Here is a 27,357-nt window from a genome sequence, read left to right as displayed (position 1 = left end):
CCACCAGAGGCCTGGAGGACTGAAATATAAGAATCCCAGCCCCTACCTGTTCCCCTGGGACAGACACTGCAAGCAGCCACAAGTGGGGGCAGGGGAAATCTGGAGTGCTGGGGAGTGTGCGTTTATACCAACGTGTAGCCTGCAATGGTTGCACCTTAGTGTAACATAAGCTGCATAACACAGAACAAAGATAATACTGTCCTGGAGCAAAATAATTCTGAGCTGCATCACTAATACTTAAAACTAGTTTCAGGTGTTAATGTGCAGATAATCCAGGGGTTAAGAGCTCCGGGAGCCACCCAAAATTACCCGGCCCTTACTTTCCCATAGGACACAGTCCTTACTTTCCCATGGGACACAACTGGCTCTTCTCCCAGGCCATGAGCCAAATGAACACAGAGGAGTTGTAAAACAGGCTGGCGGCAATATCTAACAGCTGTTCCATTAGACGGTGCATTCTCACACAAAAAAAAGTGACCAACTGCAGAATATATAAACTTCTGTGACCATATTCTTCAATGTCAGCTAAGGTAAAATTGCTTTGCAGACTGGATTTGACCCCTGGGTCACAGGTCGCCAATCCTTGCTGTAGGTTTCAGTTTTGACAAATCGTTTTTTGCTGACAAAAAGCCATTTTGCTGGAAAACAGATCGCCTCTCTCTGTAATGCCAGACAGAAATCTGTCATTTCTAGACTTGTTACAAAAAGTGGCCCTTTTTAATGAACTCAAGTAAAAATAAATCTTTTCAACTGTGCACTTACCTTTCTGTGTTGTAGTTTAGTCCATCTAGAACAGTGGTTCTCAACCTTTTTAGACACAATATGTAGAGCCCAGATTTCTATTCATTCTGATGTTCTGTTCAAGCATGCACAGTTGAAACAAGGCTTGGAAAAGCCTGGAAAGAGTAAACTTTCAACCTCCTGGCCTATTTGTCATAAGTGAGCATGTGTTTGATTACCTGAGGGGTCACAGTTAAAGGGGATCAAATACATGTACTTAGTACATACCATCAAGGAATATCCTACCTTAAATCACATTTCTGTGTCCTTGTTATGTAAAGTCTATTCATGGATGTGAATTTAAACAGTGGAAATCTACAGGTTACAAAAATTAACCCAATATATGCCATCAATAAAATAGTATGACTTATAAATGAAGCTTAACAACATAGCATAATAAAGTTTGTGAAGTTTTAGGTCTGATCTGTGAAGGCAGCATGTAGTAGTGAGATTTTAAAACCAAAAGTTTAAGTAGTGAAGGACCATATGCAACCCACACAGCATTCTACTCTGGTGAATAAAAAAAAATCCCCATTCAAAATAAGACCCCCAAAGCAATTTACCTTTGCCAGATAAACACACATACCCTTCCCAAAGAAAAGCACTTTTCTAAAAACTGTGTAGAATTATTTTTAACGGAATGGAAAGTTTCCAATTAAATAAAGTTAATGGATAGAATACACAGACTAACTTGCAGTTCTGAATTTCCACCCCCCACCCCCAGTATCTAAATGAATTTGCCTTTATGTCATGTGTACAGCACGGTGCAAGCACATCCTAGATGCCCATACCTATCCACCCACATCTGCTTCCACACCCAAAAATATGCCAGGAAAGATGCTTCAGGGTCATCTCCAGGAGATGCTCTCAAGCATGCTGGAAACTGGTAGCTTAAGAACAGCTGCTGGGGGTGCAACTGGAATGTCTTTGGGGCAAAGTCCTGGGTTTGGAGCATCTGAGCAGGAGTTAACGAACAATGATAAAGTCGAGTAATGTTAATCCAAGATTAGGGATGCATAAAAATAAGACCAACAGGTTAGTTTCCAGTAAATCTGCTATTTATTTTACACTTTTTAAAAGTCACACTCATAGTAATAAGATACCCATTGTATCCTGCTAAAAAAATAGCATTTTATTAACAGGTATTAAAGGTAAATTGATGAATCATCCTAAAGGCTTTTCTTTTACAAATATGTAAACAAGTTGACAGCAAGTTAATCGTACAATAGAAAAATTAAAGCTTATATTATATGATTCTTAAAGCTACTATGTTCAGTCTCAACGTAGACTAAATCTGGGGAACTGCAGCACTGCAAAGTCCTTGAAAGTGTTATGAATATTACCTTCACGAACATGCATCTTTTGTAGAAAAATACTTTAAGAATACTGACACCTCAACTGATAAAAACAAACTATAAAATGCATCTCGTGTCACAACATTACTACTGTTGAATATATCTAGTATTAATTTACCACTCAATATACCTAATTTTTAAGCTTCTCAGTGATGCTCATCAATTTAAATTTGTTACTTTTGTGGTGTGTTTAGGATAATATTTAATCACTTCAGAGGTAGGGAAGAAAGTGACCATTTTGTTAGCAGTGTTAGTTACTTTGCTCTTAAATTCTGAACTACATATATTTGCAAAGATAAATCTTTACCTTTTCATCAGCATAGCTAAAGAGTTAAACACATTCTTGTTTAAAAGTAGAAGCTGATAGTTTTACATACACTCAAGATGAAATTTTGTTTGACAACAGAGTTAAAACAGTTCACAAAATCCATCACTGTTTCTGACTAAATGTTTCGAACCTTTTCATAAACTTCAATCTTTAAGTAGCTGAAACTATAAATAGTGCCAGGCAGTAGAAAAGGGCCAGAGTTCTCTGAAAATGCCTTCTTGCATTTATTTGAGCTATTTTGCTTACATATTTTAATTTCCGAAACATACCAAATGAAGTACAATGATCTTAGGAGTCAACATCTACCTTTATTTAACGTTTTCTTGGATATCTGCTGGCTAGAACTATGTAAATTATTTGTTCAGTGTTGCTAGCCCAAATTCTGAAAATTCCCTGGACACCGTGATTAAAAAAAACATAATGTTTCATATAAGAGGTCAATCAAATGTCAAGCATGGCAAGGAAACAGGTAATAAATAGGATGAGTGGTAGATATGACACAACTAACCCAAAGACATGATTCAAGGTATGGGATGAATTAGTAAAGAACGTATCAGGTTGTTGGAAAGACTCAAAAGGAAGATGCTGGAATGAAACTGACCAAGATCACGCATAAAATTCTTTCCTACTGAACTGTAAAATAGCCATTCCTCAACGGTGCTGTGCTCATTGGGAGTGCAATGTGGTATTCAAGTGGTAAAAAACAAAAAAGTAAATATGCAGGGGCGGGGGAAAGACGAGTGAGGAGCAAGACATAGACAGTGAGAGACAATGACAGATACAAGTTAATAAATCTTCTTCCACCAGGTTTGCATCTGCAATGGAAAACGTCATGTTTGGCTGCCAGTGTATACAACAGAGCCACTAGGCTACCTTGTTACTTTTAAATAGAAGGCATACAGCTAAAACCCTTGCACTGCTTTGAAAAATCTCAGCCCCTAATCTAAACATTTGTAGAAAAACTTGCATCATAGAAGAAATGCTATCAATATGGCCTCTGGAGTTATTGAGTTGGTAAGTCAGAGTAGTTGCAGACTGACCAGGAGTCTGCAACTACATATAACAGAATTGTTATTATTTAAATGACTGTACAGTTATGCTCAAGAGAATGATCCTTCAAAATGCGTATGAGGCTGCAGAAAACTTGAATTAGAAGCCTTGAAAAGTGAGAACTGCCACTCCTGTATAAGGTGTTAATTTCTCAAGAGGCAGTGATTGTTGCAGGTGCTTTTACTGGACCAACTGCATGGTTGGGGTAGACTTCTAGAAAAGTTTTTGAATATGAGCCATTCCTCATCAGGTTAATGTCTCCTAATGATAACAATTTTACTATATCTCCCCTACCTTCTTAAGTGCCAGTCATAGGCTAATACACCTAAATCAAAACAGAGAAAGCTACACTAACTTGACTGTGGTGGCACTGAAGTACAAAGAACCTATGTGCATCTTTACACGTGCAGCAAGGCTGCACATAGCGTCAGAGCAGACTCAATTAATTGAAAAAACAGGATGAGTGGTAGATATGATAGTTATGATAATTAATTGAGTCTGCTGGACTGTGGTAATTACCATGATCCAGCAGACTCCAGTTAACATGTATCAGTATCCCTGTGCTAAAAATGGCAGCCTGGGGGCCACAAGCTAGCCCTCACCCCCAAGAGCTCCCATTGCATCATACAGGTAGCCTGGCTCCCCCACTTCTGGCCTCGTGTGTTGTAGAGGCAACCCTTCTCCTCTCTCCCTCCCCCCACAACACAGGCACGTCTGCTACCACTGCACCCACCCCCACTCCTGGCCATGTGCGCCACCCACCTTGTGTGAGCAGCCTAGATCCTCTTGCCATGTGCATGCAGCACAAACAACCCAGCTCCCTTCCTCAGTGCATGCACAACATGCTACCCTCTCCTGCTACACTGCTCCATCCCAAGAAGCAGGGACAGGAAATAGAAGCTGGAAGAGAGGAAGAGAGAGACAGAGAGAGACAGAGAGAGCTCAAAGAACCTGGCTGCCATGGCAGAAGCAACTGAGGGAGTGGGGTGGTGGCCACAGCCTGCAGGTCACATGCAGCCCAGAGGTGTAAAAATTAAGGTCTCTGCTGCACAATTTAACTCTAACAGGATGTAAGGGATAAATCCTTGCCAACAATGCTCAAATACCATGGCAGCTGGCTTGATACACGAACTGACAAAGAAGGGAATGGTAAAAAACGTTTGTAACAAAAAGCTATGTCCTAATAATATATGGTGTATACATTTTGCTTCCTTGTAACTGCTTCATGAAATCTTTCAGTGAAGCTGTGTCAACCTTGGTGTTTTTAGTACCTTATAGAATGCTACAGATACCAACTAAAAGGTAGTGTCTTTTTTAAACTTTTCCTGTACAACAGAGCTTTAGTATTCACTCAGTTAGGTGTCTCCACTAGACTTCTAAATTCTCACCATTTCAGCTCTACATAAGGTAACAGTAATATAAACAAGCCACACTTAACCACTGTAGGCGCATCTACTTGTACAATTAGTGCGATATAATAAACTCCAGCACAGCCTGCCCCAGAGTTTATTGCTCCCAAGTACCGTGCTTACATGTGTGCCTGGAACCACAGTACAATGAGCGAGATTGGAACAGCCCAAGCTAGCAGAGGAACCAGGGGCCAGCCTGCCAGCCCGGGGCTCCTCCAACACAATTCAACATACTGTGGAGGGGCTGGCTGGAGCACAAGGTTGCTCCAGTGCGGGGCTAGCCAGCAGGCAAGCCCTCTCACTGAAGCATCCTCATGCCCCAACCAGACCCATCAACATTACATAAGTTGCTGTGCACTAAACAATGCCACCAAAGGATAGTACTTGTGTTTACAAGTACTAACCTACAGCAGCTTTTATTAGTTTACTGCAGCCTAACTGAGCCACACATGCTGAGAGACTTTACTGTGGAGCTAATTAGTCCACTCCACAGTAAATGTCTCATGTAGATGCACCCTGTATCATGTAACCCTGCACAGAGAAAATCTTTGACACTGATTAAACCAAGATGGGACAGCTTGTGTTGAATCTATATTAATGACCCAGAAGATGCTTCTACCAGTAGACCTGCTCTGGTGGTAATAACAGCCCAAATCAGAAAAATCTTAGGACAGGCCTAAAGAATCTGTTAGAGGCTGTGTTGAGCTTGTACACGAGGATGGTAAATGAGTGGAAAGCTAGAGAAATTTTTTTGCTCTTAAAGCCCTCTTAGAATATGCCTAACACAGCATCTCCAGTATTACCAGCAGTATCCATTCTCAAGCATGCATCTTACCCATAACAATCACAGTCATGTAGTTGTGAAGATACATGGGGCACCTCTAGAACGGCTTCACCACTATTTTTCTGCATTTGCCCCAGTCAAGCAGAAGCAGCAGCAGATGGGCAGGGCTGGCTGTTCAGAAACAGGCAACCCTCCTACCCGCAAATGGTGACACAGTACACCATCTTATATAGTCTCTGCTAGGGGTGCAATGATTTCTTGGTGGATACTGATAGCCAATTATTAACCAAACATATCAGCCGATGCCAATCTGATAACTGATTTTTACTGACATAAACACACACTTTTTTTGGGTGCACTCCAGCAGCCTCCTGTGCCACATGTATCAGCATCCCAGCATTTAAAAATGGCAGTGGGGATGCTTGAACTAAAGCTCATCAAATGAGCTTTAGTTCAAGCGCTGCTGCCACCATTTTTAAACACGGAGGCGCTTTAAAGCGGAGCAGATGCAAGCGGGGTGAGGGCAAATATGGGCTGCCTGGCGAGGGCTCGGGGCTCTCCATCCTATTGCCTTTGCTCCAGGAATCCCGCACTGGCCGCACGCCCCCTGCTCACCCGGCAGTGGGACGAGGGGGGGCACAACTTGCCACCCTTACTGCTGCCAGGTGCTCAGGAAGCGCACGGCCGGCACAGGGCTCCCGAGGAAAAGGAAGCAGAGCAGAGCCCTGAGCCCACAGTGAGCAGCCTACATCCACCCCACACACAATTTGGGGGTGCACATGCCCCTCCCATATCTCCTCCAGGGGCCGCATACAGTGGAGGGGGCTGCCCCCCCCCCCACCAATCTGCCCATGGCTCAGTCCTGCTCCATGCCCTGGCCCTATGTCCCATGCACTGCCCTAGCTGAGCAGAGCCCCCAGCCCCTGCCTCGCTCTCTCCCTCACTGTGGGGGCCTCGATCTGCCGCCCCATGCCCCTTCCCCTCCAGAGACTTACCTGCAAGGAGCTGCTCTCCAAACTGTCAGGCTGTATTCCTGGCCACATGCATGCATGCAGCTGTGCACATGCACACAGCACCCCCTGTATCTCACTCCCTGCACCCTCTGTATCTCACTCCTGGCAGCCCCAGGCAGGACCCCTTGCAGGCTAAGAGAACCCAGGTATTCAGGGGCTCTGACCCCATGAGGGAGAGGGAACACAAGTGTCCAGGACCCTAGCCAGAAGTAATAATGATAAGTAAACATTATTGGCTATGATGACACAAAAAAAAAAAAGCCAATAGCTGATGTCATTTCCCCTTTTATTGGTGCCGATCCAATAGGCAACGGATATATCGGTGCACTTCTAGCCTTTGCTTAGATTTATCATATTTGGAGTAGATCTATATAGCAGAGATATATATTGGCATGATCTTAAGACAGTAGCCTTTTAAAAGATAGTGATATGTATACAAACTTCACAATTGTACATAGTGTTTTCCTGTCTCTATTGGTTAGAGATATTGGTGTAAAAAAAGTTTCTTCAGAATCAGCCTCATGTCATGCAACAATCCAAAGTCACTACTGTATAAGCAGCTGCAATATCAGACACTTGGTTGTAGTAGTGAATTAGCTGGAAAACAGATCTGAAAATTTATGCACGTGCTTTCATAATAACTGAAGAATGCTAAAGAAATTAAGGAAAAGCATATAATCAAATTCTAAAGACTAATCGGAACCCATGCAGGACACCAAATAAACAATCTAACACAAACCTAGTAAATCTCCGGTTCCAATTCATTTCTGAGAAGCTATTCATGTCAGTTTGAGTTGCAGATCACAACTCAGGTCTCCAATACCAAGTAACTGCTATAATCTTTTTCCTACCACAACCTGAAATTGAAAACAATTACAAATAAATTGCATTATATTTGAATGTGCTTGAGGAAAAGTACTTCCTAAAAAGCAAAAAGGCACCTGACCAAGTTCTTAAAACAGTGACAATTAATTAAAGCACATGGGAGATGCAGAAGAAACAGATGACAATACAAGGATTTAACTACTGGAATAAAAACAACAACAAAACACAAAACCTACTACAAACCAACTACTCATCTAACTTTAAAAAATATCACTAATATTACATGTACAGCTGTAAATTAGTAAACAACTGTGCAAATCTGTACAGATAAAGTGCTGTGTGAACACCTGGTTTGCACCAAATAATGTTTAAAATGTAATTATGTTACCGCTCAGAAATATAACAGAAGGTTCTTTGAGGACATGCCAAGTTTAAATGTCTTTCCCTTTTTCCTTCCTGCATCCTTATCTATTGTTCCTTAAACTGCACATTCTGTGCCAATATAAAGGCTTTTTCAGAAATCCTAGTACATCTTTTTCATTAAACTAGGGGACAGAATGGGCTTAATTTTCATTAAGTTCTGAATACCTAAAACTTCAACTGATGGTAATGGAAGTAGTAGCAGCTCACTACCTTTGAAAGTCAGACTTCACTTTGTCATTCACTTAATTTCTTACAAAATTTAATAAATGTGGAAACTTTGAATCTGACCTAGTCAAATGTAAGAGTCATGTCCAAGTGATAAGCAATTAAACAAAAGCAGAGAGAGTAGCATATTCAGCTATTTAGACTGATAAAACTAAGTCCTATCACCATGTTTACCGCTCTCATATATAAAAATCCTGGATATTTGATACGCTGAAATCAAGTTACTAAAATACAGCAACTATCTTCAGATATTAGTGGAATACACTTAAAAATACACCGCAGGTCTCTTCTTCACTTTATATTTTAATGAGCCATAGCGTATCTGAAAAGAAAAAATTGAGTTTAGAAATCAAGTATTACTATTCAAACTGCATAAAAAATTGCCAAGATAAAAAAAAAAAAAAAATGAACTGGTCATTTGTTATTAACATTCACAAAGCTCATATCCTCATAATATCTGTTGAACCCTCAGCTATTGGTATACAGTCATGTAGCACCAGTAACCAGGACAGTTTTGTTTCATTATCTGCTGCCTTAAATCACAGGGCCATTTCTTTTGAATGTATTCTTGTCGTCACCTCAAAACTGGATGATTGCAATGTGCTTTCCCTGGGATTTGATGTTAGTCAAACTAAATGGTAAAGATTGTGGCAGCATCTCTCAAGGGGAGGACCTGACACCAATTCTCTACGATCTGTACTCATTACCTGTTGTGTTCTAGGAGTGTTCAAACATATATATATATATATACATATATATATATATATATATATATATATATATATATATATATATATATATATATCCCACTCAGTATAGAAATGGGAGTGGTCCCAGCAAAATATTCCTTTTGGAATAGCTTTTGGAAGTGCTCTTTTCCCTCTCACCTCCCTTTCTGTCTAAAAACAAAGCCAAAATATGATCATTTTTAGGGCATGCTGAAGGTCCTCTTTTCACTCTGGTTGATGGCCAAGGAATTGCAATGAAGCATGATACTTGTATGTTGTGGTATATTTGGTTGGTAATTTGATTGAAGCTGCTGATTCTTTATCCCCACTTTTGTTACAAAGCCAAGTAGACCAGGTTTAGTGCTCTTTGTTCAACACATCCATAAAAGCCACAAAAAGGAACTTGGTCTTCTGCATTATGACAGGGCAGCAGGATTTATCATCTACATTTAAATGAAGACACTACAATACATGAGCCACTTCCTCCTTCCAAGTAGCTTCCAGACTTTAGGCCTGGAGTCTCCAGCACTCTAACAAACATGCATTTAAAATGTGTGTTCAAATTCGTTTATTCAATGTTTTCTTATAGGTTCCCCATATTTTTCCTCTGTTTGTTGTTTAGTTGAATAAGTAGTTGCTTCCCTCATTTCTCCTAGGGAGCCAGAAGTGGAATTAAATTAAGACCTACGTGGAGAAGCAAAATATTCTGGACTATACCTACGTTTGGTGTTTTATATTTTAATTAAAATTGCTGAATTACTCTAACATTTTTTAAATTATAATAGTGTGCATGCTTGGACTTTTTACCTTTCAAAGTTACTTTATTACCAATAAAACTGAATATTGTTAGTGAGCTAATGCACTTGCCTCTTTGCGGCCTTTAATACTTTTTACAGATTTCATGCTCTGAGATCTTCGAAGGCCCCTCTGAGCAAACATCTCATCTTCTGAATGTGTCCCCTCCATTTCCTCATCAGTTTTATCATCTCCAGAATTTCTCTCTAATTGAATCCTGTAACCTAAGAATAAACCATAGGGTAGAGATTTGGCTACAGAGAGAATGGTAGCACAACATTTAATTTGTATAGGCAAAATAAAACTGATGAAGATTCAAGTTAGTTGAGGTCCACTAATTTTGCTGAAACGAGATGAAAATTTTTTCTTTGACATCTGCTCTTTATCTAGCTAAAATAGTTGTGCATCAGCTGTCTCGAACCAGAAAAGAAACTTATTTACAAACAGCAATGCGCTCTAAAATTAAGTACATCAGCATTTTACTGCCCTGATCACATAGTTCTTAGGTCTGTCTTTGGCCATGACACATTTGTCCCTTTAGAGTTGTCCAACTGCCGCTAATAATTTAGTCACTCCTCTAACTTACTGTTTTCTTGGAAGAGTTCTTTGTGCTACTGCAGTTGGGGATTAGTGGCAAATACTGCGTACATACAGCAAATTCAGAGCTGTATTTAAAATAATGTTTGAAGCTACTAATCAGGTTTTTCTCCCTGGTCTCTTTCATTTTTCTTAAATGAGCTCTTCAAATTTCACATACATAATTCTTTAAGTGTCATGTCTCAAGAACAAAGACATACCCAATAACATACTACAGCTAAATGGCAAGGTTCCAGAAGTTATTTCAAGCCAGCCAGACAGGTATGCTTAAAATAATGGAAATTCAATCCTAATAAATCCAACAGAAAGGAACATAAGCTATAGCAGGTAAAATGGATAGACAGAAGTGCTAAAAGGGAATATAAAGTACAAATAGTAAAATAAGGCAAAATATATAAAGATACCCTACCTGTAGTGTTCTGAAGAGTTTAGGAGGGTTTATTTTTAAATTAGTCTTAATCCAAAATTCATTTTAACAATGCTTTTCTCAAGACTCACAACAGCTACCTCATCCAGAAGTTATGCTCAGGTTGAGTACAAACTTTGACTATACCTGTTCTTAAATTTAACTGACTATATTACCAAAGATTTTCACTAGAGGGTGCAAAATGCTTTGTATAGTAACGAAGTAAAGCTACAAACCCGTCCCGTCTTATTTGGATCCAGGAGTGGACAATATGTACGAAATACAAAGTCAAGATAATTTACTATGTTAAAAAATAGCATAAATACAATAATATTACAGCCAATTTATGACAAATTACTGCATTTTGTATTAAAATAGTTCTTCTGCAGACTGGAATGTTGAGCATTTTCAAGCAATTCAATTCAAGAATATACAAAGCATAGAAGTGGCCTGTACACAGCAGCTGTAACTGTGTAAAGCACGCTGGCACAACATATTTATAGGCCTTCCTCTCAAGAAGGGCCTGTGGGTAAGTGCACTTCCCATTTCAATCATCATCGCCTACTCTAGCAATTATTTATTCTCCAGAACAGTTCTGTATAACCATTATTTCATTAAAAGGCACTGTTTTGGGAAAACACACCTTAACCCAGGCATTTTGTAGCTTAAAAGAAAAAAAAAAAAACCTAGATAAAACAAAACTGAAATATTCCTTTGCGAAGGACAGTAACTTATTTATATTTTAGTCAGGCTTCAGCCACAAAGTACAAGAAAGAACTTTTGCAACTGAACTCTTCTAATCTTTTCTTTAAAGTAGCATGGAGACTCATAAGCATAATGCGTTCATAATGGAAGACAAGATACCTCCTAGAATCTTAAGTGTTTGCTGCTAGTTGCTACAGTCAAGGGTAAATCCAGGTAAGGGATGCAGTCATATCCACCTTTGATTCCACTCTACATTTAAAAACTGCCTGGCAGTGACAACAGCACTTCTATTCAGGCAGCAGTGAGGGAGTCAATTGACTTCAGGGCTCATTATAATCTACCTAATTCCTTCTAAACTTTTCATTCCATGGGTATTAACAATGCTCTCTCCTTTTTAATGGTCTCTAATGGTTCCACTGATCAAGTTATCCTTTCTTCTGCAATTCTGCTGCCTGTTAGATGCTCCTGGTAAGGTAGCTCCCATTTCATAGCTCAGCAGACTGTTTTTAACCCTGCCTACAAATATTAACTCAAGTGAACATTAACTTAGGAGTGAAAATAACTTTCAGTAATGCATTGGATGCACTGTCAAGATGCTCAGGAAAGCTTAATTTTGTTTTATGAATTTGAAAAAGATGTGCACTTGATTCTAACAACAGAACTAAAAATATATATATTTTCTGATTATTTTTGCCTACTTTGTGTTTTGATATGTTATATATGATATAGCAAATTAATACCCATTCCAGTAAAGTTGGGGGGTTTTTTTTGCTTCTAGTTTCTTTTTAACCAGAAAAAAGTCACTTGTGTTATGTGATAATCAGGGATCCTGGTTTTCCAATTTAAAAAAATTAAATAAATAAATAAATGGCAAATTCTCTGATAAAAGCCCCCAAATCCATTATTAAAATTAAAGGCCCCCTACAGCCTCCCCCCCTACCCAGCCCTACTGGTGCCCCTCACTCCCATCCCATAGCCTCCACAGGGTTGGGCTGGTTGGGGCTGTTGCCCCACACTCCCCCCACAACAGCCCCCCCAGCCCCACACATGCAGGCACAGGCACGTACAAACCAGCAGGTAAGTGTGTGTGCGGGAAAGGGAAGGGGTGGGTAGGAGCTAGATCAAGAGTGGGGTGGAGGGGGAGTGAGTCTCTGTGCCCGCTCCCAGGAACAGGGCTGGGGGGTGAGGGCAGTGGTACCCCTTCTGCGGGCTGCACATGCACCGCTCAGCTGGCCTGACAGAGGAGTGGGGGAGCACTCACACACAGTGGCTGTCACTGCCACCACCCCACGCCACCACTGTCATGCCACTTGCCTGTAGAGCTGCATGTGTGACAGGCCATGGCAAAGCAGTGTGAGCCGTAGCAGTGGTGGTGGCGTGGGGTGGTGGCAACTACCGTGTGCAAGCCCCTCCCTACCCCTGCTCTGTCCAGCCGGCCAGGCGGCCCGTGTGCAGCCTGCAGATGGGCACCAAAGGGGGGGGGGGGGGTGGCGGGGGCTTGACCAGCCACGGCAAAGTAGTCATGGGGCAACTGGCAGTGGCAACGCAGCATGGGGTGCGGTACTGACAGTGCGGGGCAGTGGCGCCCACCATGTGCAAACCCTGCCCCCCCCATCTGGCTGGGTGGCGCATGTGTGGTCCAGAGAGGGGCACTGCTGCCCTGCGAGCAGGCATAGAGATGCACTCTGCACCCCCCCCCCCCCCCCCCCCATTCTCAATCTGGCTCATACCCCAGCCAGCTTCTCGCAGCCAGCTTCCCACCCATCCCTGCCCTGCAAGCCCAAGCCCCACTACCTTACAGGCCCCACGAATGAACAGTGAGCCTGATCCAAGCCTCGGGTGAGTGCAAGCCTCAGACCCCATCCTTCCCCCTCTCTCCTCTCCTCTGGGCAGGGCTAGAGGTTTCTCACCCTTTTTGCAATTAGCTCTTGCAGGCTAGAACTCTGCCAGCCTGCAGAGCTATTTGCAAAACTGGGAGATCTGCAGATCTGTCTGCTAAAAGGTAAGATCCATTTTTTCCTCTAATAAAAACAGGAAATGTGGTTTTTTCTGTTTTTCCATGGGAACCAGAAAACTTGGAACCCTGGTGATAATGCACCCCCACCTTTCTCCATCCCCTTTTCAAAATCCTAGATTCACCAATGGCTACAATATATCTTTTTAATTTAATATTAACATGATACAGTCTAAAATATATAAGACATATTGTTTTAATATTTTTGTATTGTGACAACTTAATGACTTTGTTATTGCCAAACAAGAAGATTCACCTTTTAACCAGTGACTTTGCCAACATTATGAACTTGTTAAATTTACCTTTCATACTTATTTACTCAATTTCTACAATTTCAGAACAGATACGACTAGTAACAGTTACAAGTAGAATCCAAAATATTTGTCTTCTACTTCACTAAACTAGCGGTTCACGGGCTTAAGTGGCTCACAAACGTAGTTCACTTAAATAAGTTGTTCTCATACCTTACCCTCATTTTTATGAAAGAGCCTACAAGATAAAACAAATCCACAACCTTAGTTACAATGGTTTAAAAAATATTATGATGAATACCAATTTTTTTAAATAAGGAGACAGTTTGCAAATATTTAAAGACAAAAACAGTACTTATTCCTTCCATTTATCAGAATTCAATGGCACAAAAGGGATGCAAAATTTGAGAAAGATAATACATACCCAGAGATTCACTGACTGAACTTTTGGTTTTCTTTCTGGTTTCTGGTAAAGTCTGATAGGGTCTCTGTCCTACAGGCTCATCTCCTTGAATAGCTGTTAAATCATGCATACTGAAACTTCTCAGCCTTTCAGTTATTGCACCTTGACTCTGGAACACAGTAATAGTTTCTTTCAAGAACAAATGGAGAAGGCTTACTTATTCTTAATATTGATTTAAGAAAGTTAAATACATGCTTTCTTGTTATATTACAATTTTATCTTAGGACACACATACAGAAGATTGGTATTTAAGTAGTATTCATTTTCCCCTCCTACGTAAGTGGCATTTTTCTCAAGCTTAACATTAGGATATTCCGTGAAAAGGATTTACAAAAAATAATAATAATGCAGTGTGGTGGCAATACAATTACTAATGTTTTAGTTCTAATTTTTTGCTCTTTATTCTAGGCAGATTAAAGATTCTCCTCTCCTCCTGATATGCCTTTAATGCCAAATCAGGAATGCTACATATGTATTCATGTATATTTATTACCCAGTTCCACTTCTCAAGTATTGAAATGTAGTTTTCAGAGTCCTCAATTAAAGTAACATAAAGCATTTTACATGGAGGTCCAGATTATACTTGTTTCTCCACAGCATAAAAAATATTTGAAAAATGAGTGCTGCAAGCAACAAAAGCAATACAAAGGATTTTATATTTTCCTTATACATCAATATGAATCAGTATCGGTGGTAGAAAAAATTAAAAGCGTGTATTCTTAATGAATACCGCAAATCAGTCGGGAATTGGTACCAATACAAAACAACTCATTGAAAGATGTTTGAAAGCACAGCCTCAAGTGGCCAGAGGTTATAAAAGTCTAGTCAGAGTTCTCATGAAGATACCTGTTATGACTTAAAAAATGTAGCAGTGCACTCTGGCACAGCTAAGGGATCCTAATGAAAAAATATTACCTTACAAATGCATTTGACACTTTAAAGGGGTATTAAAATGCCCCTCTTGGACAAAATACATACGGAAAATAGACTAAAAAACCATAGCGAGCCAAAGGTCTATTTACATATTTACATTTCTGCCAGCAGGGACACCCATGGGGGGCCTCAGGGCTCGACCCGCATGAAGCAAAGTCCAAGGCCTCAGCCTGCTGGACGCATCGCCGCAGCTTGAGCAGCCGGGGGTGTTACAGGGCAAGGAGCAGGCGCCCCACCTTGACTCGGCAGAGCACCCCCTCGAGGGCCCAGCGTTCCTCGAAGGTGGGCACCGTCCGCCGCAGGACCGCGTGCTCAAACTCGAGCGAGAGGCGGGCCCGCACCAGCAGACGTAAGAGCTGCAGGGCGTCGACCATCCCGGTCCCGGTGAGCCGGTTTCGCCGGCTCTTCAGGGTGGCCATCTTGGCCTGGCCCAGCAGGAAGTTGGCCAGGCTGACCACGGCCCTCTCCGCTGCCCGGTAGGGTAAGGAGTGGACGTAGACGTCCTCAGAGAAGTCCCGGCCCAGTGCCCGAAGCAGCGCACCCAGGGTAGCAAAGAGCGCCTGCAGCTGGGGGCAATCGAGGAACGCGTGGAAAATGTCCTCGTCCGGCACTCCCGGGCAGAAGGGGCAGGCCGCCGAGGCCACCGGGTCCAGGTGGCGAACAAAGGTGCTGGTGGCCAGGATGCCGTGCACGAGCCGCCATTGCAGGTGGCCGGTCTTCTTGGCGGTGGGCGCCTTATACAGCGTGCGCCACGCTGGGGTCCCGGGCCGCACCAGGCGCCGCTGCCACGTGGCGTCACGGCAGCTGGCCAGCACCTGGGCATGCCGGGTGCGCACCACCCACATGTAGAGGCCCTTGCGGGGCAGGGTGCCAAAAGGGCAGCCCGTATTGCTGCTGGGGGGCACCGGGAGCCTGAGCAGCGTGTTGGGCCGCTCGGCCAGCTCGCCGGGTACCGCTGGGATGACAGGCAGCAGTGGGAAGGCGTCGTGCGCGGCGGCCGAGGTGGGGAGAGTCCGGCGAGCCTAGAGATGGACTTCCAGGGCGGTCGCTGCTTCCGCCGGGAGGGCGCCCCTGACGGTCCGCAGAAGCCGGCCCGCGGTGCAGACGGAGCGCAGCGCCAGCCAGGCAGCCGGGGCTTCAGGGGACAGCCACGCCGACCAAGCAGGGTCCAGGAGGTGCTCCAGGCGGGTGGTGCGCGCCTCGATGAGGGCTGCCGCGAGGCTGGCGGAGGCCAGGCTCGGCGTGACACGCTGCAGGGCCAGATTGTAGACCAGAGGCTCCCGAAGCAGGTGCGGGAACCGCAGGCGCCTGGCCTGGGGGCAGAGATGGAAGGCCGCCCGCCAGGCCCACACCATGCTGCGGTAGAACGGGGGAAGGACCGCCCCGTTCAGGAAAGTGAGGTCCAGCAGAAACAGCTCCCGGTCAAAGCCGAGGCCCCCCACTCGCCGCAGGAACCGGCACGCCAGCTGCCGCCACGGGAGGTGGCCGTCGGCGTACAGGAGCCGCTGGAGGGCCTGCAGCCGGTAGGCGGCCACCCGGCTGGCCAGGTCGATCAGGCCTTGGCCCCCTTCCCCGGTGGGCAGGTAGAGGGCAGCTCGGGGCAGCCAGTGGCGTCCGTCCCACAGGAAGTTGACCAGGAGCCGCTGCACTCTCTCCAGGAGCTCCGGCAGAGGGTCCAGCACCGCGCAGCGGTGCCACAGGGTGGCCGCCGCCAGGTTGTTGGCAACGAGGACCCGGCCGCGGTAAGAGAGGGCGGGCAGGCGCCAGCGCTGCAGGCGGGCCTCCACTCCCTCCTCCAGGTCCTCCCAGTTGCGGGTCGCAAAGGCCGGTGGCCCCAGGAACACGCCCAGGGCTTTGAGGCCTTCCCGGAGCCAGGCGAGGCCTCCCGGCAGGTCCAGAGGCAGCATGCCGGCCCACGTCCCCAGCAGGAAGGCGTCGCTCTTGCCCCAATTGATGCGGGCCGGGGCGGCGAGCTCGTAGGTGAGTTGGAAGTCCACCAGGGCCCGCACGTCCTCCTGGCTGCCCAGGAAGACAGTCACGTCGTCCGCGTACGCCATCAGCCGGAGCAGGGGGCCGGTGGCGGGGCCCGGCGCCAGTGGCAAGGCGAGGCCGGTCAGGCGACGTCGCAGAGCGTGCAGCAGTGGTTCGACGGCCAGGGCGTACAGCATGCCCGACAGGGGGCAGCCCTGGCGTATGCCGCGACGCATGGGGAACGGGGAGCACAGCGCGCCGTTCACCTTGAGCAGGCCCGAGGCGTCGTGGTACAGGACCCGGAGCGCCGCGGTGAAGAGCGGCCCGAAGCCAAAGGCCTCGAGGGTGCCAAGCAGGTACCAGTGGTCGACACAGTCGAAGGCCTTCTCCTGGTCCAGGGAGAGCATGCCAACGTCCAGGCCAAAAAGCTCCGCGGCTGTGAGCAGGTCACGCAGCAGGAACAAGTTGTCCTGGATGGTCCTGCCCGGCACACAGTAGCTCTGCTCGGGCCCGATGACGGAGGCCACGACGGTGAGGAGACGGTTCGCCAGCACCTTGGCCAGGATCTTGTAGTCGGCGCACAGGAGGGAGACGGGCCACCAGTTCTTCAGGCAGCGGAGGTCCTCCTTCTTGGGCAGCAGGGTGAGCACGGCCCGGCGGCAGCTGGTCGGCAGGGTCCCGTCGGCAAGGCTCTCGCAGAAGACGCGGAGGAGGCTGGGTCCGAGGAGGGGCCAGAAGGCTCTGTAAAATTCTGCGGGCAGGCCGTCCAGGCCCGGGGCCCTGCCCGAGGCGAGCCCCCCCACCACGGCCTCCAGCTCCGCCAGGGAGAGTTCACGCTCCAGGGCCTCAGCCTGAGAAGCGCCCAGGTGCAGCAGGTCCCGATGCAGCTCTTGGGCGGCCCGCGGACAGACGGGCTCATCCGCAAACAAGTCCCGGTAGAAGGCGACGGCATGCTCCCGCACTTCGCCCAGGTCCGTGAGCAGTCAGCCCTCCGGGGTCTTGAGGTGGTCCAGCGTCTTGGCCGCGGCCCGCTGCCTCTCCAGGCCAAAGCAGCAGCTGGTCGGGGCATCGACCCGCTGCCAGCTCCTGGCAGCAGGCACGGACCTGCGCGCCGTGGGCCGTGCCCTCCGCCAGCTCTCGCAAGCATTTCTTGAGGGAGCGGAGGCTCTCGAGGAGCGTCGCGTCGTTGCCCGCACGGAGCAGGGCCGCCTCGAGCTCCGCCACGTCCTCCTCCAGCTCCTGGGTGTGGCGGCAGAGCTCACTCACCGCCAGTTGGTTGTACTGCTGGCAGAACGCCTGGATCTGGACCTTCCCCACACCACCACGGGCGCCAGGAGGGGTAGTCTGCTCGCGCCGCCTCCCAGCTCCTCCAGAGGTGGGCGAAGCAGTCGCTGAAGCGGGTGTCCTACAGCAGGCTGACGTTGAGGCACCAGTAAGGGGCCTGCGTGCGTGCTCTGCCAGGCAGGCTCAGCTCACAGCAGACGTAGGCGTGGTCCAAGAGGCCCGATGGAACGATGCAGCTGCCGCGCAGCAACGGCAAGTGGTGCTGGCCGATGTAGAGGTGGTCGAGGCGGGCCACGGTGAGCCTGCTGGCACTCATCTTTGCCCAGGTGTATTGTCGCGCATCAGCGTGGAGGACCCGCCAGGAGTCAACGAGGTCTGCCGCCTCCAGCACAGTCCGCAGCTTGCAGGCCGAAGGCAGGTGCGGTTCCGGCCCCGTCTGGTCTAGCAGCGTGTTGACGGTACAGTTGAAATCCCCGCCCATGAGGAGCAGGTCGTCCTTCTCGCTGGCATCACGCAGGAGGTTGCCCAGGGTCTCTAGGAAGGCGACCCTCTCTCTCCCGTCGGTGGGCGCGTAGACGTTGATGAGAAGCAGGCTCTGGTGTGCCAGGGTGACGTGGACGGTCAGCAGCCGGCCGGGGATGACCTCTCGTGCCACCGCTGAGTTGTACCGCAGCTGCGGCGAAAGAAGGGTCGCCACTCCTACGCTGAGGTTGGTGCCGTGGCTCAGGAACAAGCGGCCTCTCCAGGCGGCGTGCCAGTTGGCTTGAACGTATGCGTCGCTGTGCGTCTCCTGGAGGAAGGCTAATCGCCAGGCGCTTCTGCTGCAGGCCCTCCAGGACGGCCGTCCGCTTCACCGGGTCTCTGCAGCCATTGGTGTTGAGCGAGGCAATTGTGGTAACTGCCATGAACAGGAGAAGAGGGAGGAAGGGTAGGCAGGGTATCGGTGGGAAAGAAGGTGACGGACGCCGGGCAGAAAAACCGCGGAGACAGGGGAAAGGCCTAGCGCTGCCCTGCCCTATTCCGCGAGCCCGCCTCAGCCCCACACCTCCCTCACCCGGGTCACCAGCTTCTCGAGCCGGAAGACATGCTGACGCATGCCCGGGTCCCGGCGCACAAGCCTCGCCGCATCGCTAGCGGCGCGGACAAACCACGCGGGGTCTGGGCACCATTGCCGGATACTCTCGGCCACGTTCCTCTGGCCCTTGGTCTGGTCCAAGAGGTTGAGGAGACCTCCATAGCTGGGGGCCACCCAGGGGGGTTTCTCCAGAAGGAGGTGGATACTGCCGACCGAGAACCGGCGGAGCTGTACCCTGGGAGGGGACTTCCCGGTAAGACTGGTGAAAGTGCCCTCAATAGCCAGGCTCCCTAGCAGGCCCCCTTCTCTATCTGGGTCGAGGACCGTCTCGGGGAGATCGATCTCCATCCGCTTTGGGGGGCAGATGTCGTCCCGCTCCCGGGGCCGCTTGCGGCGCTCAGAGGGCAGGCACTCCATCTCCTCCTCCTCATCGGCCCCGGCAGGCAAGGGAGCGGGCGATGGGGTGGCAAGACCCTCCGCCGTCTCTCTCCTGCCTGCCGCTGCTCGAGAGGCAGGCACTCTCCCCCTGCCTTGCCGCTCACAGGCCCCACTGGCTGGGACGGGGGTGAGAGGTTGCCAGACATCTCCGAGACACTCTCAGTCGTGGCCAGAGGTGGCAGGGTTTCCGGGGGGGGGGGGGGGGGGGGGGGGGGGGGGCAGGCAGAGCGGGCTCAGGTTCCCTGGCTGCCTTCTCCCTGGTGCTGTCCGAGACAGGCCCCGAAGGGGCAGGAGCTCCTTTAGACACTCCTTTTTTCTTGTTCTTTGCTTTTTGGGGAGTAGCTGGCACCTCCCCCGTAGGGGGTGGGCCAGGCTGCTTGGGTGTCGCCACCTCCAGGTCCACCACCTCGGTTGGGGCAGGGGTGGAGGGGGGGTGGGTCTCGGGTGCTCCACCTGACGGGGGCCCAGCGCCCGAGACTAGCCACCCCGGGGAGAACTGGGACAGGAAGGGACTGGGAGGACTCCCCAGCCCCTCCACCGGAAGGGGCATCCGCTACGACAGGGGCGGGAGAAACTTGGGAGGATGTCCCAGGCCCCCCCCTGGGTGGCATGCCACTGCCAGAGGGGTCGAGCCCCTCCAATGGAGCAGGGGCGGAGGGGGGCTTGGCAGGTCTCCCAACCCCACCTTTTGATGAGGGTCCCGCACCCGAGGTGAATGCACCATCCTCCTGGGCGGGCGCAGCAGCCAGTGCCTCGGCCGACTGCCCAAACGGGCACTGGGCAGTTAGGTGGGAGCTGCCGCCGCAGCGGCGGCAGGAATTCCCACCCAAGGAGAAATACACCACGTAGGACCTCCCTTGCGAGGCAAAAGTCAAGGAGGGAGGCAGTTTCTGAGTGTCCCCTTTGAGGAGCATGAATGCTTGCCTCCGGAAGGACAGGATCTGCCTCAGCTTGGGGTCCCTACTCCCCATGGTCAGCCTGCGCCAGGGGCTGGTGAGGACACCGTAGCGCTCGACCGCGTTGGTGAGGTCCCAGTCTGACAGGTGCGGGGGCACGTTGGAGGCCACCACCCGCACTGCCAGGGTCTCCAGGGGCGTGAGCAAGTGGTGGACCCCTGAGACTTCCAGCCCCGCCGCACACATCTCCCTCACCAGGTTGGGAGAGCTCAGATAGCTAATGGGCACCGAATTGACCTGGGAGGCATACCGGACGCTCCGGCGTCCCAGCAGGTCCACCAGAGCTCCGGCGCAGTCCTCCACCGTGACGTGGAGAGGGGCATGCACCCGCATGCCATGGCTGAGGGGAAGGTCTGCAGAAACATCCCCATGCCAAGTGCCTTGGCTGCTGGCAGGCATCCCGGAGGAGAGGGTTAACTCCCTCCCAGGAGGGAAAAAAAAAGAAAAGCCTCACACTGACCCCAGGGACTGGGGCTGGGAGGGGGCTCAAAATGCCCCAAAATCGGCCTGAGGGGGGGCAGAGCAACCCTGCAGGGGGCTCAGGGCAAGCCCCAAGGCAGGGGGAGATGGCAGGGACCAAGGTAAGGGGCCCTGGGGGAGGGAGGCAGCAGGAATCACAGGGAGAACTCAGGCAGAGGTGGGGGAGGGGCAGAGGCAACCGAGGCTGCCAGAGCCCAGGGAAAAAACGCTCAGAAAGCCGGGGGGGAAGGGGGTCCCCAGGGACAGGGTGGGTAGAGGCAAGGTTTTTTGGGGGGTGGGGACAGGAGAAGGGGGGCACGGAGTGCAGGGAACACACAAAAGGCACCCGAGCTGCAGGAGCTCAGAAGGGTTTCACCTGTCAGTGGCCATCTTGAAAGGAAGAAAGAAAGAAAAAGGGAAGGTTCCCATCAGCACTGAAAACCTGATCAATGCCTTAAAGGCAGAAAGACAGGGATCAATAGAGCTTTGGGGTATAATGAGGAAGAAACCCAAAGTTAAAAACAATGGCAGTGGTAGGCAAGTAAGCATGAGGTGGAAAAAGTTTTAAAGAGTGGAAATGAAGATCTAGAGACAGATGGAGAGTGGATGAAGGTAGAGAAGGAAGAAAGGAAGTGACAGCAGGAGCAATGACAGAGGCAGCAATGATGATGCCAGAAAGAAGACAAGAGCAGAGGAGAGCGGGAGCAGCAAGAGAAAATACAGGCGAAAAGCAGAGGATGGTGGGAGCATGACAGCAGGCCAACCCACTGGGAGTGGCGCAGTGGGACAATATAGAACAGGCACCAAGAGAAGCTAGAGAGAAGGGGCTGCTGATAAAGGCAACTTTAACCAGCAGTAGGAGACGGACAGGGTCGATGATGAACAGATACGATTTCCTGGAAAAAGGTACTGTTTGAGATTTTGGAGGAGCATCTCACCAGCCTGACTGCTTTCTTGAATCAAAAGGCTTAGGAATTGACTTACCAGGATGGAGAAGGTTATGAGAACTTTTGGAAGAAATATGAAAAGGAATATGGGATGAAGGAATTAAGACAGATAAAGTTCATAGCAGGGAAAAGTCAAGAGAAAGACTGATTATAGTTTGAATGTACACAGATTTACTAGAGGCAGAAGACATAGAAAGATGGATGGAAAAATATGTCCAAAGGGTAATGTTAGCAGAGAAAGTAAGGGACAGATACAGTATCTGGGCAGGATCTCGAAGGGCACAAGTAGTTTTACAAGCAAACAAGTGGAGTCCAAGTAGGGTGCTGCTCCTTCCAGTGATCCAGACTGAGGCACACCAGGGTTTTTATAATGCACCCACGGGCAACCAAAATGGTGCAGCAATTGCAGATAAGTCAGACACCTGTCCGCGCGCTGTCCCCTCGTGGTGTGCCACAGATATAAAGAGATGGAGCATAGAGGAGCATAGAGTCCCTAAAATGCACTATTTATAAAGAGGGACATTTGTATTGTAGGTGCCCCAAAGTCTTTGTAAGTGTAGTCAGACCTCCTGAGGAACAGCAAAACCCAGCAGAGGAGAGGAGGGGTTGGCCACCAAGGTAGAAACAGTGGAAGAAACCCTTCAGGCGGGAGAAACATCTGCAAATGAGGCAGCACAGGAGGAGATAGGAGCTGGAATGGAAAGAAAGGCAGTTATAGAAAACAGCTTGGGGGTGGGGGTGGGGACAACAGAAGCAGAGATGGAGCAAGAAAAAGAACCAGAGAGACAGGCCAGGAAAAAGAAAGAAGGGCTGAAGATCAGGAAGAAGAAACCTGATAATGAGGGAAACCTAATGCCTCTGAGCTCCAGTCCAAGAGCGGAGACCAGATGGCGGGAAGCAGCAGGGAGGCAGGGATATGCAAGCCTTCCTAAACACGAAAACAATCTGGCAGCTTACAAATGCTACAGGAATGCAACAGAGGGAGGAGAAGCAGTCTACCACCCTGAGCAGCAGCAGACACACCTTAAAGGGGCAGGCACACTCATTTTAAAACAAGCATAAATGCCATAGACAATAGTTTCGCTTAACATCAGTAGTATCTGAACAAGGAAAACATGGGAACAGACTGAACCAGTGTTGAATCAAGTAAGGGCAAATAATCTGCTTACAACATGGTATACCAGGAGAGAGGGATTATAAACACTTTGAGAAAAGGTGAAGATGGGGACCATATCTTGGTGGTCAGGGACTAATATAAACAAAGTGGCAGAGGTAGCAATATTATTCAGGAACCCAGAGCTGAGAGCAAAGCAGGTAGAAAGAGTCATCAGTGGCAGATTATTACGAATGATACTAACCAGTCGGGGGAAACAGAACTAGATATGCTCAATGCATGTGCATCACCAGAAAGGGAGAGAAGGAATGTGCTGCTTAGAAAGCTAGCAGTTTATGTGATCAGAGGGAGACAGTGCACAACCGTGGGAGATTTTAATTGTACAATCAAAATGGATGACAGAACAGAGGAAGGAGGAAATAGAGCTTGGATAGCTCATCCAGACTGCTGACAAATATAATAAAAAAAGAATCGCTAAGAGCTGTGTGGGCAAGGGAGAAAGTTTTCACTAGAACAGACCCCAGTGGAAAGACAACTGAGAACTGAGTTTGTGTTCGTATCAAAAGAAACAAGGATAAGGAAGAAAGACACATGGCTTTTAGTGATCACCGGATGCTGAAGGTGGAAATGAAAACTCGGAAAGAGCCCCATGAGAGGGAAGGGGCTGTGGAAGTTAAATGTGCAGCTGTTACAGGATGAAAAGATGTCAAGCATACACAAGACAGCATGAACGTTGGCAAACACTGAAGAAATATTTCAGAAGTACCACAGAATGGTGGATGATGGTGAAGAGGAGGATGGGAGAATTCTTCAGGAAGAAAGGCTGGAGATGTGCAGAGAAAAGAACAAAAGAACTAAGAGAGCTACAAACAAAGATGCAGGAGCTACTAAAGAAAACCACAGAAGGAAGACAGGTACAGGAAGACCTAGAAGAAACAAGGCAATAGTTAGAAAGCTGGTTTAAAAGAAAAATGAGAAAAAGTGTTCTTAGTACAAGCACCCTGTGTGGGACAAAACAAAGAAAGGTCCCAATATTTTTTGGCCAAAGTGAAAGCAGAAAAAGGAGAGCTTAAAGCAGTGCAGGAAGACAGTGGTACCTGGGTGGAAAAGCAGGAGAAGGTGGTAGAGGTGACAAGATTTTACAAAAAGAGCTATACCAGAAGAAGGAAACAGACAGGAAGCAGATGAAGGATTTCTTCAAATATACTGAAAAGAAAGTAGAGGAGGAAGCAGCAAAGAAAACAGAAGAAAAGATAAACTTAAAGGAATTGGAGGAGTGTTTAAAAACCTTCAAGAGGAAAACAACCAGAAGCAGATGGGCTGCCTGTGGAATTTTAAGGGAAGTTTTGGGCATGAGTAGGGAGGGATATAGTGGATGCTTTCAAGGAAATAGCAGAAACAGGAGACGCAGAAAAAGATTTTACAAGAAACGTTGTGCTCTTCCTTCTTCCCTTTCTTGAAGAGGTAACTCCTGAAAAACTAGAGACTGATTATACTCCTTAATATGGACTGTGGAGTTAACAGACAAGACTCTGGCTTTGAGGATGAAAAAAAGTCTCCAGAAGATAATACACAAAGATCAAGTACATGCAGTACCAGGTAGAAGGACCTCCGAAGTGATCAGAGATGCACTGTTCCACATCCAAGAGTGGAAAACAAACCGTTCTAGATTTAGAAAAAGCATATGACAGAGTGGATCATGAGTACACATATTCTTAGTGCTATGAAAAATGGGTTTCCCAGAGAAATGTATATGGTGGATAAGGTTATTGTATAGAAAAGCAGAGAGTTAAGTCCAAATCAATGGGTACCTAAGCAGGGCCTTTAAAATCCATACAGGATTGAGAAGGATGCCCCCTTGTCACCACTACTACTATTTGTGTGCAGCATGGAACCGTTAGCTCAAAGAATACGAAAGGACAAGGTCGCAAGTGGAGTAAAGACACCAGGAAGACGGGAGGTTAAATGAGCACTATACATTGATGATATAAAATGTAGTAGTTAGAGATAGACTTTCAATGGAAAGGGTGCTAAAGCATGTGCCGGAGTATGAAGAAGTGATGGGGACTAAACTAAACAGAGTGAAAAGCACCATAATGGGAGTGGGGAAACTGGAGGAACTTGAAGTTGTACCATCAAGAGAAAGAAATCAGAGTGCTAGGGATCCCAATTGATGCTGAGGGGGAAAGTACTATAGCATGGGAAAAGGCGACTGCAAGCATACAGCAAATACTTAGGTTATGGTCTGGAAGGACATTGTCCTTTCCTGGAAAAGTGGTGGCATTTAAGGCTGTGCTACTGCCAATTATTCCAGGGTGGATTTGAATACTACAGGGAAAGAGAGCAGAGAGGAAGAAACAGAGAAAAAGCAGAGGAAAAAGGATTAGACACACTTATTTCACAAAACTAACAGAGAGGACTGATGGGAAGGACACAGAGTTTCAGGTAGTTACTGAGGTAACAGTTTTCCCACAGGGTTCTGTACAACAAAAAGATTTCTGTAAAGGTTTGTTTTTTGTGGGAAGTTAATGTACGTTGTTTAAGGGTTCAATGTATGTAGTTGTATGTTTTTGATATGCAGCTGTTTCTGTGACATGAAGTCTCAGTAAAACAAGGATGCTCAATATGTGTAGCAAAGTGTAGGATGCTAAGTGTGTTTTTATTTTTTTTTTATAAAAGGTTACTGTCAGTATGTTTGCCCCATATGGGCCATGTGTTTTATAGTCATGCTCAGTGTTGGCTGCATTTAAATCAGCTTTACAGTTGATTTCCATTACTGAGCACATGCTGTTTTTGGCAGCCATTTAATGATAGACAATGTATTTCATGGGGTATTTACTTGTATGTGAATGTAAAACAAGGGGCTCCTGCCCCCTGCCCCCATGCTCATGTTATATTCAAGTAAATAAGGCACCTATGCAGACAAAATGATATTGCCCTTTTTTCAAGTGAACAGTTTTGAATATTAGATAGATAAAGTACAGTTGCCTGCAGGAGAGGATTCCAGTTCCCTCAGAACCTTGAATGCCCCTTACATTAAAAGTTACAACTCCAGATTTTTACAATTCTGCCAACTCCTGAAAGCAAAAGTTTGCCACAAAAACCTCAACAAGTTGCAAAGTCAATCTGGGCAGCATATAAACCATATTGGACTGTTTACCACAACTAAAACAAAGGGCCTCCCTAATGCGCTATAATGCCATGTGGCAAGGTGCTGAATAACTCAAAATGATCTCATGGCAGACTGCTTCTGTAACATGCTTCAAGGGAAACATTCCCTTTGACTGTAGTTGGTATCCACATGATTTTGCACACCTCTTGAGAAAGACTCCCCAGTTCCTACTTGTACTGCTGCCCTGGCATTGTCCTCTGGGGATTTTCCTGGGTAGCCAATGGGAGGCAAATGTGTGTAATCTATCATCTGACAAACCACCAGACAGAACAACAATCTGACAACCATCTCCTATGCCTCCTGTACCTCCAACACAGCTGTGGATAGTTACATAGTACAGGTTGTCCCAGTCCCAGAAACATTTTTTGAAACTCAGGCTGTGACCTTCAGATTCATCTGCTGGAGGCACAGATCAGATGACCTGGGAGAAAAGTCAGTGAGATCTTTATATACAAAGTAAAAAGTTACTAAGGAAAGTGAGCATCATCTCCACTTGCTGACAGATATTCACAAGTCTACATAAACAATTACAAACAGAATGACGATTCTTGTCAATCACAGCTGAACAGCATTGAGATCCCAAACCAACCAAGACATTCAGGCAAAAGGTATTTGTTCCTTAAAGAAGAGCAAAATGGGTGCATCTGAATATACCTGCAGATTACAAGTCTTACAAATTTTCTTTAGCAGTAATTAGAATTTATATCAGGGGTGTCCAACCTTTTTGAATGTGGGGCTGGATCATGAACTTTTTATCACCCAGTGGGCCGGCAAGCCATATTCAAAGACCTCACAGGAAGCGGTATCACATCACACCCCCAAAACAAAAGTACAGTGTTTATGTTCGTCTCCGGTCG

At 47.3% G+C, this 27,357-nt stretch overlaps 2 protein-coding genes across 3 annotated transcripts in view; both read right to left on the bottom strand.

Annotated features, from left to right (window-relative positions):
* LOC102568065 (solute carrier family 22 member 15-like) overlaps positions 1–7,545 on the bottom strand; it is a 66,815-nt gene extending 59,270 nt beyond the window's left edge. Inside the window, exon 1 of the mRNA XM_019496688.2 lies at positions 7,459–7,545. The gene's annotated coding sequence lies outside the window, so the exon portion shown is untranslated. The remainder of the gene's footprint in view (positions 1–7,458) is intronic.
* REEP3 (receptor accessory protein 3) overlaps positions 1,821–27,357 on the bottom strand; it is a 92,536-nt gene continuing 66,999 nt past the window's right edge. For both annotated transcript variants that reach the window (XM_006266921.4, XM_019496690.2), the window contains 3 exons: positions 14,113–14,260; positions 9,788–9,939; positions 1,821–8,514 (listed from right to left, as the gene is read on the bottom strand). In XM_006266921.4, the coding sequence (XP_006266983.1) occupies positions 8,458–8,514; positions 9,788–9,939; positions 14,113–14,260 (357 nt within the window). In that variant the 3' untranslated portion in view covers positions 1,821–8,457. The remainder of the gene's footprint in view (positions 8,515–9,787; positions 9,940–14,112; positions 14,261–27,357) is intronic.

This window comes from Alligator mississippiensis, chromosome 6 (genome assembly GCF_030867095.1).
Source record: "Alligator mississippiensis isolate rAllMis1 chromosome 6, rAllMis1, whole genome shotgun sequence".
Taxonomy (NCBI): domain Eukaryota; kingdom Metazoa; phylum Chordata; order Crocodylia; family Alligatoridae; genus Alligator; species Alligator mississippiensis.
This window is presented reverse-complemented; position numbering and strand designations above follow the sequence as displayed.